Genomic DNA, 15,499 nt, shown 5'->3' with positions numbered 1-15,499 from the left:
ATATGTCTTCTATTTAGACCTTTAAACACCACTATTTCTGTGCTTAGCTAGGCACATTCACAGCAGGTTTCTGGTGGAGAATCTGACAGAGAAGAATAATGGGCAAAAGCTACTTAAATGGGATATGGGCCCTCCCTTCCAGTGAAGTACCTGTGTGCATCTAGAAGAACATCTTTTCCTAAAGGGTATCCCCCTCCACCACTAAGACAACTGCGTACCGTAAACTCCATGCTGGTCTCCAGCTATGAACATTATTTAGTATGATGTGAACAGGTTCTCTCCCAATTCACACTCAGAAAACACAACCTAACTGCAGTTCCACAGTCTCTTCCATCATAGGTCAGTTTCCTGAATGTCACATTTCTTGCAGTTGTGCAGCTCTAGCTGCTATTATATTTGTAAAAGATATCCTCACGAGGCCATATCCAAGTGATGGTTTGCTTTGATTTAAATAGTTTTCTGATAAACAGATTTTGGAAATATACGTCAATTGTTCATACCTCATATGTGTGGCAAACTTCAAAAAAAAAAATCTTGTTGGATTTATTCAAAGGACACCAAGAGAATTTTTCGGCTTTTATCAAATACAGAAGTACAACTACCTTCCCCACAAACTAGATGTCCAGATCATCTCTTATTCAAGTGAAAGCATGCATCACTAAACCAGGGTGCACAAGGCACATGATAGCAAATACTCTCCATTGTTAAATATTAAGCAGGTACTTTGGTACGCTATTTATTTATTCACAGAAGTCTGCTACCTGCCTCCTACATCACAGAACTACCAGAGTTTATTACAGTAGAATTGTCCATGGGCTGTGAGCAATTTTCTTTTTTCATCACCTACCAAACATTTCTTTTGAGAAGAAATACATAGGAATGACAAACTCCTGGTAGATTAAACTGTGAATAAACCTGGAAACAGGGCATCGTAAAAACAAACAGATACAGTGATCTGTAGCTTTCTTACCATCACGGTCATTGCATGTCCTTCCTAACAGTCCCAAACTATACCCAGCTGCTTCTGAATGCTTCTGGATTGTTAGCTTCTCAAAATAGTCTCTGGACACTTCCAACTGGTATGCTACTCAACATTCTGCTGCGAATGTATCATCCAAATACTCAGCACTGAGGAGTAACAGTTGCTTTCTTGTGAAAAAAGGCAAAAGAGGTTGTTGTATTTAATGAGTCTCAACTGCAAATCATTCTTCTGACTCCCTGGCTTCATTGGTCTCTTATGGAGAGCTCCTAGCTAAATAAAAAGTGACTGCTATTTGGATCTAAAGAGGTCTTACCAGTTTCAATATCATATGATTAACAACACAAAATGATTACAAATATTTTCAAGTAAGTTCTATCTCTAAAAGCAAAGCTTTGTCAAAAAACAATGTGAGGACAATTTTCAAAGTAGATCTGCAAAATAACTGAAGGTAATAAAAGTATCCAATCTGCATTTATCTGCAACTCCTTGATACTTCTGGGGGAAGAAAAGGGTGTCTGCCTGAAGGTAAAACACTCTCTTATGTAATTCCTTCTTATTTCAAGGCCAATGTTACAAACCAAAAAGAATAACATCTCTGGCATATACGAGTTACACTGAAAAGCTCCTGTCTGAGAACTTTTTTCTTTCTCAAGGGAGACAGAAGAAAAAATCTGCATTTAGATTAATGGGCTTCAGCTATATTTTTATTACAATTGATCACTCATGGTCACTTAGCCAACACAACCTAATTTTGCCCAATTTACTGCCAAGCAATTCTAGGAATGCTTTGTTAAAGAAAGCAGACTGTTCATGGGTTGGCATCTGAATTAAAGAATCCAATAAAACAAATACATATCTCATCTTCAGTGAAAAACAAAATTCCTATCCAGTCACAAGTCCCTTTTTTCTATTCCCCTCTATCTGCTATAGTTCTTCTAAACTATTTGCTTAATTTACTTCCTCTTTCCAAGAACACAGACTGTCTGTACATCTACAACCATCATTTATCTTTGCACTGAGCTATACTAACTGTCATTATACATCACTGTTTCGATTACAGCCAGCACTAAATATCTCAGTCAGGTTCTTATCTGACAGGCTATGAAAAATCTTGAATGAGAAATTAACTTTTGGTAGAAAGCAGCAACACCTATGTACTTCAATACCTAATGTAAATACAGCCCAGTGGAAACACCTGTTTTCTTTACTATATGAACATACCAGGCTGAGTCCTACCAGCATACCTTAGAAAAGTTAAATCCTGCAAGGTGCAGCAAGATTTTGGAGAGCAGCTAGAGCACATTCATGAAGGACTTAGTGGTCTCAGGTTCCCCAGCCTAATGTCACTGAGACCATCATGTTACTAGGTGTTACAATCAGACAATCAGGAGCAATAGGAAGTTCTCTGATCCTCCCAGATAATGCCAGTACACAGAAAATATGGTGAACAAAATGTAGAGCAAAAGAGTAATGTGATCTATTTGAAAAAGGGGAGAGAAATAATTACAGTTTGGGGAAATTTTTAAAGAAGTTAAGTTAAAAATAATTGTTTTCCCATGTAGATGGGCAGATTGCTTTAGCCCTCTATGTGACTGCTAATCAACTCTGTAATTTTTGCAATATAGATTTAAAAAAAAAAAAGTTTCAATGAAACTATGAAGAAACAAAAAATCCACCCAAACATACTCATCACTGTGTGTTTCCAACAGTTTTCAAAGGAAAATAAAATCTGGAAGCTACATGTCTCAATCAGCTTGCATGTTTTTTCAGCAACTCAAACACCATGCTCCAAAAATCTCTTCCCATTCTAGGATACTAGCTTTCATCGTTCTGAAAGGCAGATAAAAAAATCAGAAGCCTGTCATAGATCTACATGGTATATGATCTTTTTTCACCATGTGAGTTCCCTTTGCAGAGTTTGAGGTGTTTGGGCTATTTCTGATGTATTCCTAGAACATTACAGTAATTCAGCTTGAAACACCAGACAACACACAAAAAGTTCTAATTTTTGTGTTCTTCCAAAAAAACAAAGGTTCCAAAAGGTTTCCACAGCAATAAAGAGGATGGAGCAGATGTTTGCAGTGCAGTTATCCTTGAAGTAATAGCATGGCTCCATATGATAAACTATTTTTGGCCAGTAAATTTAGCCTACCAGTTCTTTTTGTATCAGGCATAAAATTAATGTAGTTAACAGTTGTTTATAAGTTTATTTTATTAGAAATACAGAAACCCCATAAAGCTTCAAGCAAAGATTATCATACAAGCAGCTGGAACCACAAACTGCGAACTGATTCTGATCCAAACTAAGCCTCATGCCAGAAGTACAGAATTTCAGAAATGCTGATGCTGTAAATCTGAATGATGGCCTTCAATACTTAGGTTGCTAGAGAGTGAATACACTTTACAGTCATAATGTAATATATTGAGGTTTGTAACACGTTTCTAGAGCCTGCAAGTGGACAAAAAAACCTGCAACTTTTCTGGAATATGAATGTGATCTATGATACCATCATAAAGAATATTAACAGATTTCTGATGGAACTCTTAGGATTGTTATGTGGCAGAAAATGAAACTTAGAAACCCAGAATTAACAGAAACACACAAGAATAGATAATAGAAGACAAAGTGTTCAGTAGCTATTCTAAAATACCCCATAGCAGTAAAAAATCTAACAGCATTTGTTTCAGAAAAAACAAGTGAAGAGCTTTATGTGACAAATTCTTGTACAGTATAACTGGGGTCAGCAGTGCTTCATAAAGAAAAATTTGGCCCACTGATAATGCACATGCTTACCTCTTACATGCTCTCTGGAGTACAAATTTAAAACACACACTGCACTACTTTACTGAAGGATGAGTCACAGAACAAGAGAACACAATGCGCCCGCCTTCACTGCCACGTATGTCACAAAGGAACGAAACATACATAACCTGAGAGCTGAAAGCTTTGTATACTCACATCTCCATCTAGTGGCCTCTGGTCGTCAGAGTCCCTGGTTGGACTGATGTCCTGCCTCATGACCCAGATAGGCTCCTTAGGTTCATCAGGGGTATAAGGAGAACGGATGGTCCTTGTCTTCACCTCCTCAATAGCCTCTTTAATATCCTTGATGGCCAGTGAAATTGCATCTCTCTTTTCCTTGCTGTACCTCTGTACAGATTCTCCTGAGCTGGGTGTAACTCGAGAACCAGCTGGGAGCTGGCCATTACTTTCATGCCCACCACCAGCAAGAGCATGACCATGTTCCAAACTCTGCTCCGCCTCTGGCATGTCTTCAGCTGCCTTGTCTAAGCTCTGGGAGCTCATGCTCTGCTTCACCTCTGCTACAATCTGATCAATGTCCTCCTCTTGTTCGTAACTATCCATTCTTGGGTAGGGTGCAAACTCTGCCTCCTTCTCAGGGCTGTCAGACTCTCCATCAGACCGTTCATCATAATGGTGAAGGCGGGCACCAAGTGCCTCCTTGCGGTAATTGTCGTCTTCCTCCCTTTCCCGCTCATACTGTTGGATCCCCTCCCTAACATCGAGGTCTGGTGTATCTCCTATCTCCTCATACACATGTTCCTGCAGTCCGTAGTCAGCATAAGGCTCAGCATACTGTTCATCTTCTCCTCGGTGGAAGAGCCGATGTGTGTAGACATAACCTGAGTAGGCTGCATTCATGGCTTCCTCATGTTCAATGGAATGGAAATGTAAGTGATTGGGCAATGTTCGATTATGAATGGCCTCGCCATGCTCAGCCTCAGCATTCTCCGTGTACTCCTCAGACTCAGGCCTGTACTGCACCGCATATGCACTCTCATCCTCATTTTCCTGAACTCTCTCTGTGTCATAACTGTCCTCCACTGTGGCTATCACATCCCCTTCTGCAGTATCCGTGTGATTGTGGAAACCACTCTCAGTGCTGGCTGACCGAGCTAACATCCCTTCCTCCTCCTGCCCAGACAGGCCCCCTTGGCTGCTGTTTGTATGCCTTGAGTAGCGAGTTGCATACCGCTGTTCCTCTTCCACCTCAGAGTGCTCCAGGTCAGCCTCCACTGACTCGTTCACTGCTCCTTTTGCTGGCTCTTCACTTACCTCCCCCTCAGGCGGTCCAACCAAATGGTTCATGGCAAGTTCTGGTGGGTAGGTCACTTATTCTATTGACATTTTGTCTATCACAGCTGGAAAGAAATAAAAAAAACCTCTGACGTTACTCTTAAAAAAAGGTGGAGTCAATAAACAAAAGCAACAAAAGGCACCCTTCCCCAGCAGACAAACATTTGACTTCATCAGCTCTGAAGTTGGATGATAGCCAGCACAACAGTATGACCTCCCATGCAAATGATCTCCAACAGCAACAATCAACAATGATCCCTTTGCAGACTGCACTTCTCACTTCTATGGACAAATTCTTTACGGAAGAATCATTTCCAAGCAACTCCTTGGAGATGCTTCTATGGACTGCTGTGGCATTTCGATGATGTTGGCAGGTGTATGTTAGAACAGGTAACTTTTGCCAGGGGCTCAACCATGGTAGAGATACGACAGAAATATTCCACCTTTCCTCCACTGCTCTCCCTACAGCTCACTAACTTGGTGCAAAGGAAGGATGCTGTAATGTAAAATGACAGATTCAGTCCCATCACAGGAGCCTGCAATTGCTCAGATACATGACAGCTATGCATACCACACTTCTTCAGTATGGTACTTCAAGCTGAGCTAGTCACCCTATGCCCTTAAAAAAAATCATTAGAAATAGAAATGCACTCTCAGGGTATCTGAAGCACCTGTTCCTTTTCCCTAGAGAACCACATGACAGCTAGATACAACATAGTTACCTTCATGGTAAGGTAATATGTATCTATAACCACTTAAGATGGCTTCTGCAGCAAACATCTTTCCTAAAACATGAAGACATTACTAATATTCATAACTATGACCACACTGAGACTAGTGAGGCATCTTAGCCTTGCTGACTTTGAGTAAAAATCTCAAAAGATGATATAATTACTAGAGAGGTCTGCCAATAATAATAAATACGCAGGCCACAGAGACAGGTAAACTCCGTAAGAATACAGATTAGCTTCTACAAGTTTCGTAGAGCAAACAGGCCTATCTACCTCAGAAGGTTTCATTTTTTATGTAGCAGCTTCAGCTATTTTGAACCTTGTCCTATGTTTTAAAAATGTAGTGTCATAAAAAGGACATCTTATGTCCTTTTAGGTCCCTAAGTCAAACCACATATACATAAGTAAAATACAGGTCTAGCCTGTGACTTATTGGTAAGTATTATAAGAAAAGGTCCCTGCTGGAAGACTTCTAACTTGAAGGATCTATAAAAGTATGTGTCAATTACCAATTAAAAAAACTAACATGAATGTAAAATAGAACTTGAGCCAAATTGACTGAACTGAGACAAGGAGGCTCAGGTGACACTTCGCTGACTAAATGAGTTCTGTGCAAAAGTGTAATGGGAAAAACTTTCTGTGATGAGAAAGCAACAGTAATTTCAGTTGCCCTCTATGAAATAAGCTGACAGTGAGGCAAGGCTAGGTGGGAGTTACTTGTGCTATACTTCCATGGCAAATCTAGTGGGTGCAGCTTCCAGCTCACCAAACACTCCTTGTCCTTGTCATACGTAATGTTTTAGCCTTTAAAACTTAGGAGCCCTTAAAAAAAAAAGGGAAACAAAATACATCTTGGCCCTTGTTCCAGACAGATCTATTCATTTTCAGAAAAAGTTCATACATAGCTTTTACAAATCTAGCATGCTGTGTTTAAGCTCTAAGACTTGCCTTTCCCACCCTCATCACAAGGGAGAAAAATGTATATCATATAGTATATAAAAAATGCAGTTGTAAAATGATAATTGTAAAAAGCTAATAAATCACATTAACTGAACAGATAAAGAAGTTCTACACAAACTACTCCTTTTTCAAAATAACTATGAAAAAAAATCAGTGTGTTTTTCCAGCTAAAGAAGGTATGTAAGTAAGAAGCCTTCAGTGACAAGGTAAGGTCTTTTCCAGCTGAGACTTCCAAGACATCAGGAAAGAATGGTCAGAACACAGGTGTGTATGCAGGTGTGTGCCAGAACTAACAAACCAAACACTCTCCTCCTTGCAGCATGTGACATATTATTGAAGTAAACAAGAAGGATATTGGAGAGCTTTCCATTTTAAGCCCACAAAAAGAAGGGTGAAGATGCCAAGGCGTAACAGCCCTTTGAAAAGTCCTTCCCAAGCAGGATTTCCCACTTCCATTGAAGTCAGTTATAAAATTTCCACTGCTTTACACATAGGCTGAATTAGGCTAAAAGAGAGGACTGTTTAAAAATTCTACCTTAAATCTGTTGCACTCAAAGTAGCCCCTGACTCACACCTAAGTGTCACTCATCACCCACAGAAAAAGGGCAGTACAAGTTGAAAGAAATAGTTACACATAAACACAGGATGATGACCAGCTTTCTGAAATCTTTATCACATGTATCCTGCCACATCTTTAACTGAATTATGTTAAGTTGGAAAAGAAGGCAATGAAGACTACCTTTACCTCAAGTCAAATAAGGTATCAAATGCCACTGTATTTACAACAAAAATTCTGATAATATCTGAAAATATGTGATCCTCCTTTAGAAGTCTTAATACAGGCTCACAATATAATGCAAACTATGGACAGACAGCATTGCTGACATGTCTAGCTGTGAGAAACAAATTACAGAGATTATAAACCATATCAAATATTGCTAAAAACCACCTGAGACCCCCAACATTTTCCTTTTGCAAACTGAAAGTTTCCAAAGTTCCACTTGTGAAATTCCCCTCATTTGAAGAATGACCTCAGGTTAATTTCAAATATTTATATCCTGAAATTTTCAAGCTTTTGTGTTTTGAGGGGATGAGGAGGAAACTATAAGCTTTACTTAAAGTCCTTTAAAGTCCTCTTCTGTTTGCTTTTCATCCAATAATTTCAATTTAATTTCACTTTTTAGTTTTGCAAATAATAAAGTATTATTTTCAAATTTTTTAAAAAAGAGAAATTTTAATTGTTAGAAAAGAAGATAAGTTTACTTCATATAATTGTAGATCTGAATAAATACCCTTAGGTCACCTAAGCTTCAATGACCTTCAATGAAAAGTAAGCTTCTAAGTCAAGTACATTTATTTGACTGTTTAACAAACAGTCTTTAGGACAGTAATTTAAAGAACCACCTATTAAGGTTGGGGGCTAGAAGTGCTAAATCCCTTTCCATACATGATAGCTGGAAGACTACTAAAACCCACATTTTTTTATTCTTAGTAGCAATTCCCTCAAGCAAATATAAGGTCCACCTGATTTTTCTTACCAGGCCTTCAAGAAGCACTTTATTTCCAGCAAGCAAACAAAAATCAATAACCTACATAAAATGCCATAGACAGAAGAGAATATAAGCAAGAGAGGTCATCTGACCTTGGAAATAAAGGCACAGCACCCATCTGAAAGATATTATACTCTCACATTAATTACCCAGAACAGCAGCTGTGCTCCAGTAATCAAATATATGTGGGAAAGTGCTCTGTAAGCACTCTTAGCTTTGCACTCAGGACTTGATGGATGAATCTGTCTCCAAAACAGAGAAATCAGAGGTTGATTACTACTGCAAGCAGGTCTTTGCTGAAGGTTAAACTACATTCCTGCCTGTAAAAATTAAACATCTCCACATATTTCTCAAGCAACATAAAGAAAAAGCTGGAAGTCTAAGGATTTTTCTCTGCTACTCTATATTAAAAAAAGAAGTATTAAAAACATCACCACAGGGCATACTATCATCTCAGAGCAAGACCACAACATCCATGCCCAGTGTTACTCAGGAAAAGACATGCAATAAGAAAAGGTGAAAACGTGAGTGTTCAGATTCCAATTTGGTTTGTTATTTGTTTCCCAAGTCCAGATGTATAATTGTTTGCTTTCTTATGCATGCAGGCAGAAATGAAGCTCTTCATTTATTATTCCAAATATGCCTTTTAGAGTTTACTTTGTAAGAGCACTGTGAATTGTATTTCCACTGTCTAATCCTGACTTTTTGGAATAAAAGATCACACTCTCAATAAGCCTATGTGCTACAGTTACTGTCTCAAAACAAAGCTGTGTGCCATGTCGAACCAAGACTACACCTACACATACACATCCATACTGGGTTTTGTCACATATAGGATAACCGGATAACTCAGTTAGGAAGGGACCACAGGAGGTCACCACTCCAAGCCCTGCTCAGGATCTTATCAGGTTGGGACTCGATACCCTCCAAGAGTGCAGATGGCACAAGCTCTCTGGGCCTTGGCTCCACTGCTGGGCTGTCCTTGTAGGGAAAACATTTCTTCCTTACAGTACGTCTGAATTTCCCCTGTTTCAGCATGTGCCAACTGTCTCTAACCCACCCTCCCACCGTACACTACCGTGAAGAGCCCGGCTGCATCACCTCCATCCCCTGGTCTGTTGTTGGGTGACCATGAAGCCATCCCTCCTCACAGCTAAACAAGCCCCAGTCCTGCAGCCTCTCCTTACAGGACAAGGGCTCCAGCCCCACTGTCTTGGTGGCCTCCCCTCACCTCCCACCAGTTTATCAGTGTCATTCTTGTATCAGGCATCCAAAGCGGAGGCAGTACCCAGCTGGGTGGGGTCTGGCAGGCGTCAAGCAGAGGGGACAGTCCCTGCCTTCCCCTGGCTTTCAGGGCCATGTCCTGCTCACACTGCCCCAGGTGCCACTGTCCCTTTTTTTGTTGCCTGGGACAGTGTCCCAGAGCTGCTCCTTGGCCCCATCAGCCCCAGCCTGTATCATTGCAAGGGGTATTTACATACACATATTTTTTGAATTAACCTTTTCACTTATAAGAAGCATAACTGGTTTCTCATTATTTTGCAGAACTTTTGCAACAGGAAAGTTAGTATGCCAGTTGAATGTGTAAGTAAAACCAGTTTTGTCTTCCCTAAACAACTTTGGACATATTTACACATGTCTTCCATAAAAAATAACTATTCTTTGAACATATTTACCCATAACTCCCAGTCACACTAGAAGCAGAGAGACCTCTGACTGAATTTGCAAAGGCATCCCAGCCCAAGCGCAAGTTGTTTTGGCACGTTGTCTGAGAAATTTCACAAAGCACCTATGTTTTTCCAGACTCCAGCAATACACCAATGTTTCACTTGTGCAGATACAGTTATCTCAACAAGACATATAAATACAAGCTACCTTTCAAAAAACCAACAGTCTTTTAGCAAACATATGTCATTGAGGCACATCTTCAAAATCCTCTCTTTTTTTTTTTTAAGAGGCCCTATGGTAAAAATGGCTGAGAATTTAACAGCATATGCAATGCCCTCTTAGAGAGAAGTCCCCACCTCTCCTGTGTGAGACAACTCTCTCTCTTCCGAACTGCAACCTGCTTGGGAAACCTGATTGCTTCTGCTGCCACGTGCTAGGTGAGCTCATCCAAAACAGCTTTAAACAAAAAAGCTGAGAAAGGTATGTTTCTTGCCAGTCAGTGAAAGCAGCACCTGGAAAGTGACATTAACGCCCCACCACATGCACACACATACACACATTGGTTCATACTGATGAGGCTGAACAACTAGGAATGCTCATAATATTGTAATCATAAAGCAGAAGAGCTGCATGCACAATATTGCTCTGCACACAAAATTTTCTACAAGTGCTTGTGGAATCTTGTATCATTGTAATATTTTAAACAAGTTAAACACATTAGTTTCAACACTATAATTTGCCTTTAGTACTTTCTGCAAAGTCTTTTACTCCAATTTTGTTCATAATAACCCTGGAAGCTTCCATTTCTTAGTCCCAGGTCTGCTGCTGAACACAGCAGGAGCAAAGTTTAAAACACACACTATTCAGTGTTCAACAGAACAGCCTTTGTTTTCTAGTAAGGTATGTAAATTTCAAAAGGGGGTAGCTTCTGCCTGTATCAGTCTTTTCTGACGACCACAACTAGCCTAAAAGACTACACAGATTCCTAACGAAAAGGAAGGAAATACTGTTACTAAAATAAAAGAGAGCTGTACACTGTGCTTACAACATCAGCTTGGCCATGGCACCTAAAAGAAGTCCTGAGCCTAACAAGAGAACTACAACTAGCCAAAGATCAAGCACTGTGGCACAAGACTCAGTAGCTTACCATTCAGGTTTCCCCACAACTGAAAGCACACAAGAAGTCAAATTTGGGGCATAACAGATGAAAAAACCACAAAGCCATAAATTTATGACCAAAGAACCACTGAGCTACTTAGAACAGGACCATCACGGGATTTACATGTGCAGCAGAAAAATAAACAAAACCTACAAATTCTTCGGAAGACATAATTACATCTATTGTTTAGATATGAGTAGTTATAAAGTTCCTCATATATAACACAATTAAACATTATGTTATTAACATCAGCGAACAATATTGGAACAGAGTACACAAGCCACACTGGAACAGAATTGAATTGAATTAAGCTGTAGTGTGCACCTGAGTAACTCAAAGGCAAATCATATATCAGATTTCATTTTTCCACTGTTTCTAAATCTTCTTTGGCACTCACCAGGGTATAAAATTCTGTGGTGGAAAGGGTGAACATGTGTCAGCAGCAGACTTCCTAAAACACATCATCTCAGACTAACTCTGTGATTACAGGGAATTAATATGAATGTCTGCTTCCAATTTAAAAATTGTTTACATCATCTCCTAAATATCTCTTTAAATTGAATTGCCATCATAAGTAGAGAAACCTGAAGAAGTCACACAACTCTCTTGTGGAGTCTGGAAATGTCATTACTCCCCTCATAACAGATAACAGAGTACTAGGACCATACCATGGTTTTGCTCAACAGCATTTTTAACTCTCCATTTTTTAATTCTATGTACCTACTTTTGTTTTTCAACTTGTTTTGACAACACAACTTCACCCTTGCTGCAAGTCTTCAAAAGCACATTCCCATTTCATCTACTGCAGCACATAAACTGGTGAAACTACAGATGACCAGTTTAAAAAAATGACAATTTATCTGATAAATGTCTTTATAACTTTTCATAAGATTTGAAAAGTACTTCAGGAATAAAAAGATAACTTATTGTATTCGCAAATTTAACAGCTTATTGAAAACAGAAGTTATTTACTGCCTATGCAAATCACCTCCACCTGGTTTTAATAGAGGTTTAAAACAGCAAGAAGCAGTATTTTGCAAGAATTCAATTAATGAGAAATTTTTTTTTAAAGTAATAATTAGCTGTAGGCATCCTAATTATTAAACTGAACATCTGAAAAAAAAAATAATTCAGTTTCCAGTTCCATTGAACCTGAGTATGCTGAAGAGTTGACGACCAGTATGCAGTCAATGATGAAACCAACATAACAGACACAGAATAAAAAAAACCCCAGCTCCTTCATTTCCTGCTCATGGGCCTCCTTCCTCCAGGCCCATGCCTGCCCCCATGAAAAGAAAGGGGACCTGAGAGAACCCTGCACCTGACATAGAAGAACCCCAAACTTTTGTTAACAGTAAGCAGATATAACAGTACCAGAGTTAATGAGCTCTCAAAAACCATTTCACTTTTCTCTCCTTCCAATTCCAATCTTATTCAAAACTAAAATTTAAACTTGAGTGAGAAACACCATTCAGTAGTCTTCAACGCAGGCAGGCCAGACCTCATAATGCTTTAGGGCACTGGAGAGAGAGTGCTTTGATCAGAAAAGGAACAGAGCCTTCCCACCACCTTTTAACACTGAAGTGCTGACTACCCAAGAAAGAGAGGCAAAGGACTCTGGCAGTATCTGAAGCCATCCATCTGCTGCCAGAGGAAGGTTAGCTGATATTATGGCCCAAACAGAAGAGATGAACCAAAAGCAGTAGAGAAAAATCTTGACAAGGATCCACAGACGACCTCTGCAGTAAAGTACAACAACTAGACACATTAGACCAAAGATGCTTAAAAAAATAAATCACAAATCCCAGACTGTAATTGGTTGAGGAAATAAATATGACTGCTCCCACCAACCAGAATGATTATATGTAAAAGTCCTATAACAGGTAAAATAAGGAAATCTGGGGTTCTCTTTCACTCTGCTGTGATTCTCTGACAGGTTACTGCTGGTTTTATTCCTGGGTGTACTATGGATTGCATCTTTAATTTGTGGTCAGATAATCTAAAATTTTGACCACTGGAATTGTTACTCTGGTATTTAATTCGTTGTTACTAATAAAACCCATTTCCAAAGAAGAAAGAGAAATTTAAATAGTATATAAGCAATGTCAAAGCACAACATTTAAGGTCAGTATTACAATGTGAGACTAGCGTCAATCTCTGTTATAGGTACAATTATAAAAAATGAATCTTTACTAAATCTGAGCCTATGGTTGTTTGTAATTTACCATTTTTTCTCTGTGTAAAAGGGCAGAACTGTCTCAGAGAACACAGTGAGAAATGCTGACTCTCCAGTGATGAATTCTAAATGTAGTTGAAGTTATCTTCACACTAGCAACATTTTTATAGCAATGCAAACTATGTTTTTCTATTTAAACAAAGAGGGATTAGACCTATGCTACAAAAAAACCCCAACAAATCAAACCAAATCAACCGAGCAAGCCCAATACCCTTTCCATCTCCTTTCAGATGCCATTAATAGTGTAATACAGAACAACTGTAGACAGAGCTAAAAAATATGACCGAGTAAGCTGCAGGGCATGGCTATCTTCAGGGTGAGTAAGAATGCCTCAAGCTTCACTCACAGAGAGAGTAAGAACTAGTATATCCAAAAAGCCCTTGGGTTTTCCTCCTCTGCCTACACACAAAGATTTCACCCAACCTTTCTTGTTGAGACAATCTTACTCAGCTGTATCCTTGGTCAGTGTAGCACAGTCTTGATGCAACATATCTTTGATATAAGCGAGACACAAGACCTATCAGCCAAGAATCAAGACTGAGAACACTCTGCATCTGTTGAAAGTTTTGAGTCACTTAGTCCTCCTTATTTAATAACTTGAAATGATACCGTGAAGGGAAAAATCAAGCTTATCAATTTTGTTATAGAAAGCAAACTTTTCAAGTGAGTTAAACTCTAAATTTTTGAATTCTTTAATGCATTCAAGCCACAGGTTGTGTCAGGCATACAGAAACATTTGGATAGTGTTGAGACCACTTCAAGAAAAGAAGGGTCTGCTACAATGTGAGAGAAGGCTCTTCAGCAAATATGCAGCTTTCAAGAAAACCAAGTTAAATGACAGTAAAGTTCAGCTAGTTAGTCTGTTAGTCTAATTAGCTTCCTTCAGCTGAGAGCAACAAGTTGCAGAATACTGTTTCCAGGAGAGATTGTTTCAAAGAAAAAAGGCTACAGTAGCAGTATAGTATAAATATGAAGGGAAAAAGAGCCTCTAGGACACCTAAGCAATAACTCTTTTGCTTTCTAAATGCATCTGTAACAAATCTCGTAGTTAGCAAGACAACTGAGCAACACATCTTGATCCAAAAATCTGTTTCCTATCTTCCCAAACCCAAATCCAAAAGTACATGATCAACTCACTGAAACAGTACAGAAATAGTGCTGAAACCCCAGTAACTTCCTAGATTTTGTCATATGATCAGTAAAATGATTTGTTCTGAGGTGCTCATTATTACCTGACAGCTTCAAGCTAAGGATGCTCCCTCATGAAAAGCAATCACGGCTCAGACAGCACAGAAGTAAGAGACCTGATCCTCCTCTAATTCATTTTATTTCAGAAGTTTCAGAGGAGCTATACCCAAGTTAAGCTGGAAAGGTGGGATAGATGGCATACAGAACTTGCCTACCTTTCATAGTATAACATGTACTTAAAAATATACTACTGCCTGGCAACTGTAACACCTAGCTACAGAAAACACTAGATTTTACAATTCCTCCCCAGCCCTGCTGCCTTCATCCTAGAAAAATAAAAGCCTCAAAACCGACAGCTCTTACTTCAATTGTTATTTCAATTAGACTTTCACTTTACTACACATTTTTTGACAAATACTTTTTCTAGAAACGCTTGAAAAAGGCAATATGTAAGATGTGGAGAAGTTATTCAGACTGGGAAAGAATGAGGAAGATGGAGAGATGAAGTAACTAAAATTCCAAAGTATTTGCTTATAATGGGCATATCAGCTCTTTTACATCTGCTTCTCACCATCCAAAACAACTGCATTAACACTTTATAGATGCCATATCATAAGCTCCTTTTCAAGGACCTGATGTATGCCTGGATTACATTATTGAAAAGGTTTTAAGTATTAGCTAGTTTGTCTCTTCTTTCTGAGTGATGGCAAGACATCACAGCCCACATCTGCTAACATTCACAGAAATTAGGTAAGCAAAAGCATGTAAGTGCTGCAGGCTATCAAAACCTCATGAAGAAACAGTGAAATCCCTCTAACAAGAGATTTCATTTACAGGTATAGTCACAGCTGAAAACTTACAGTTACAAAAACAAAAACAAAAACAAAAAAAGGAAAATTTTACAGGTTTCAAGCTGCAATATTCCT

General features: G+C 39.0%; 1 protein-coding gene across 1 annotated transcript in view; it reads right to left on the bottom strand.

The window, feature by feature from the left end:
- APBA1 (amyloid beta precursor protein binding family A member 1) overlaps positions 1-15,499 on the bottom strand; it is a 100,181-nt gene that overhangs the window by 36,596 nt on the left and 48,086 nt on the right. The window contains 1 exon segment of the mRNA XM_075019500.1: positions 3,942-5,146. Within this exon segment, the coding sequence (XP_074875601.1) occupies positions 3,942-5,093 (1,152 nt within the window). The 5' untranslated portion in view covers positions 5,094-5,146.

Source organism: Buteo buteo, chromosome Z (assembly GCF_964188355.1).
Source record: "Buteo buteo chromosome Z, bButBut1.hap1.1, whole genome shotgun sequence".
Taxonomy (NCBI): Eukaryota; Metazoa; Chordata; class Aves; order Accipitriformes; family Accipitridae; genus Buteo; species Buteo buteo.
Note: the sequence above shows the minus strand (reverse complement) of the source record. Positions and strands in the feature narration are given on the sequence as shown.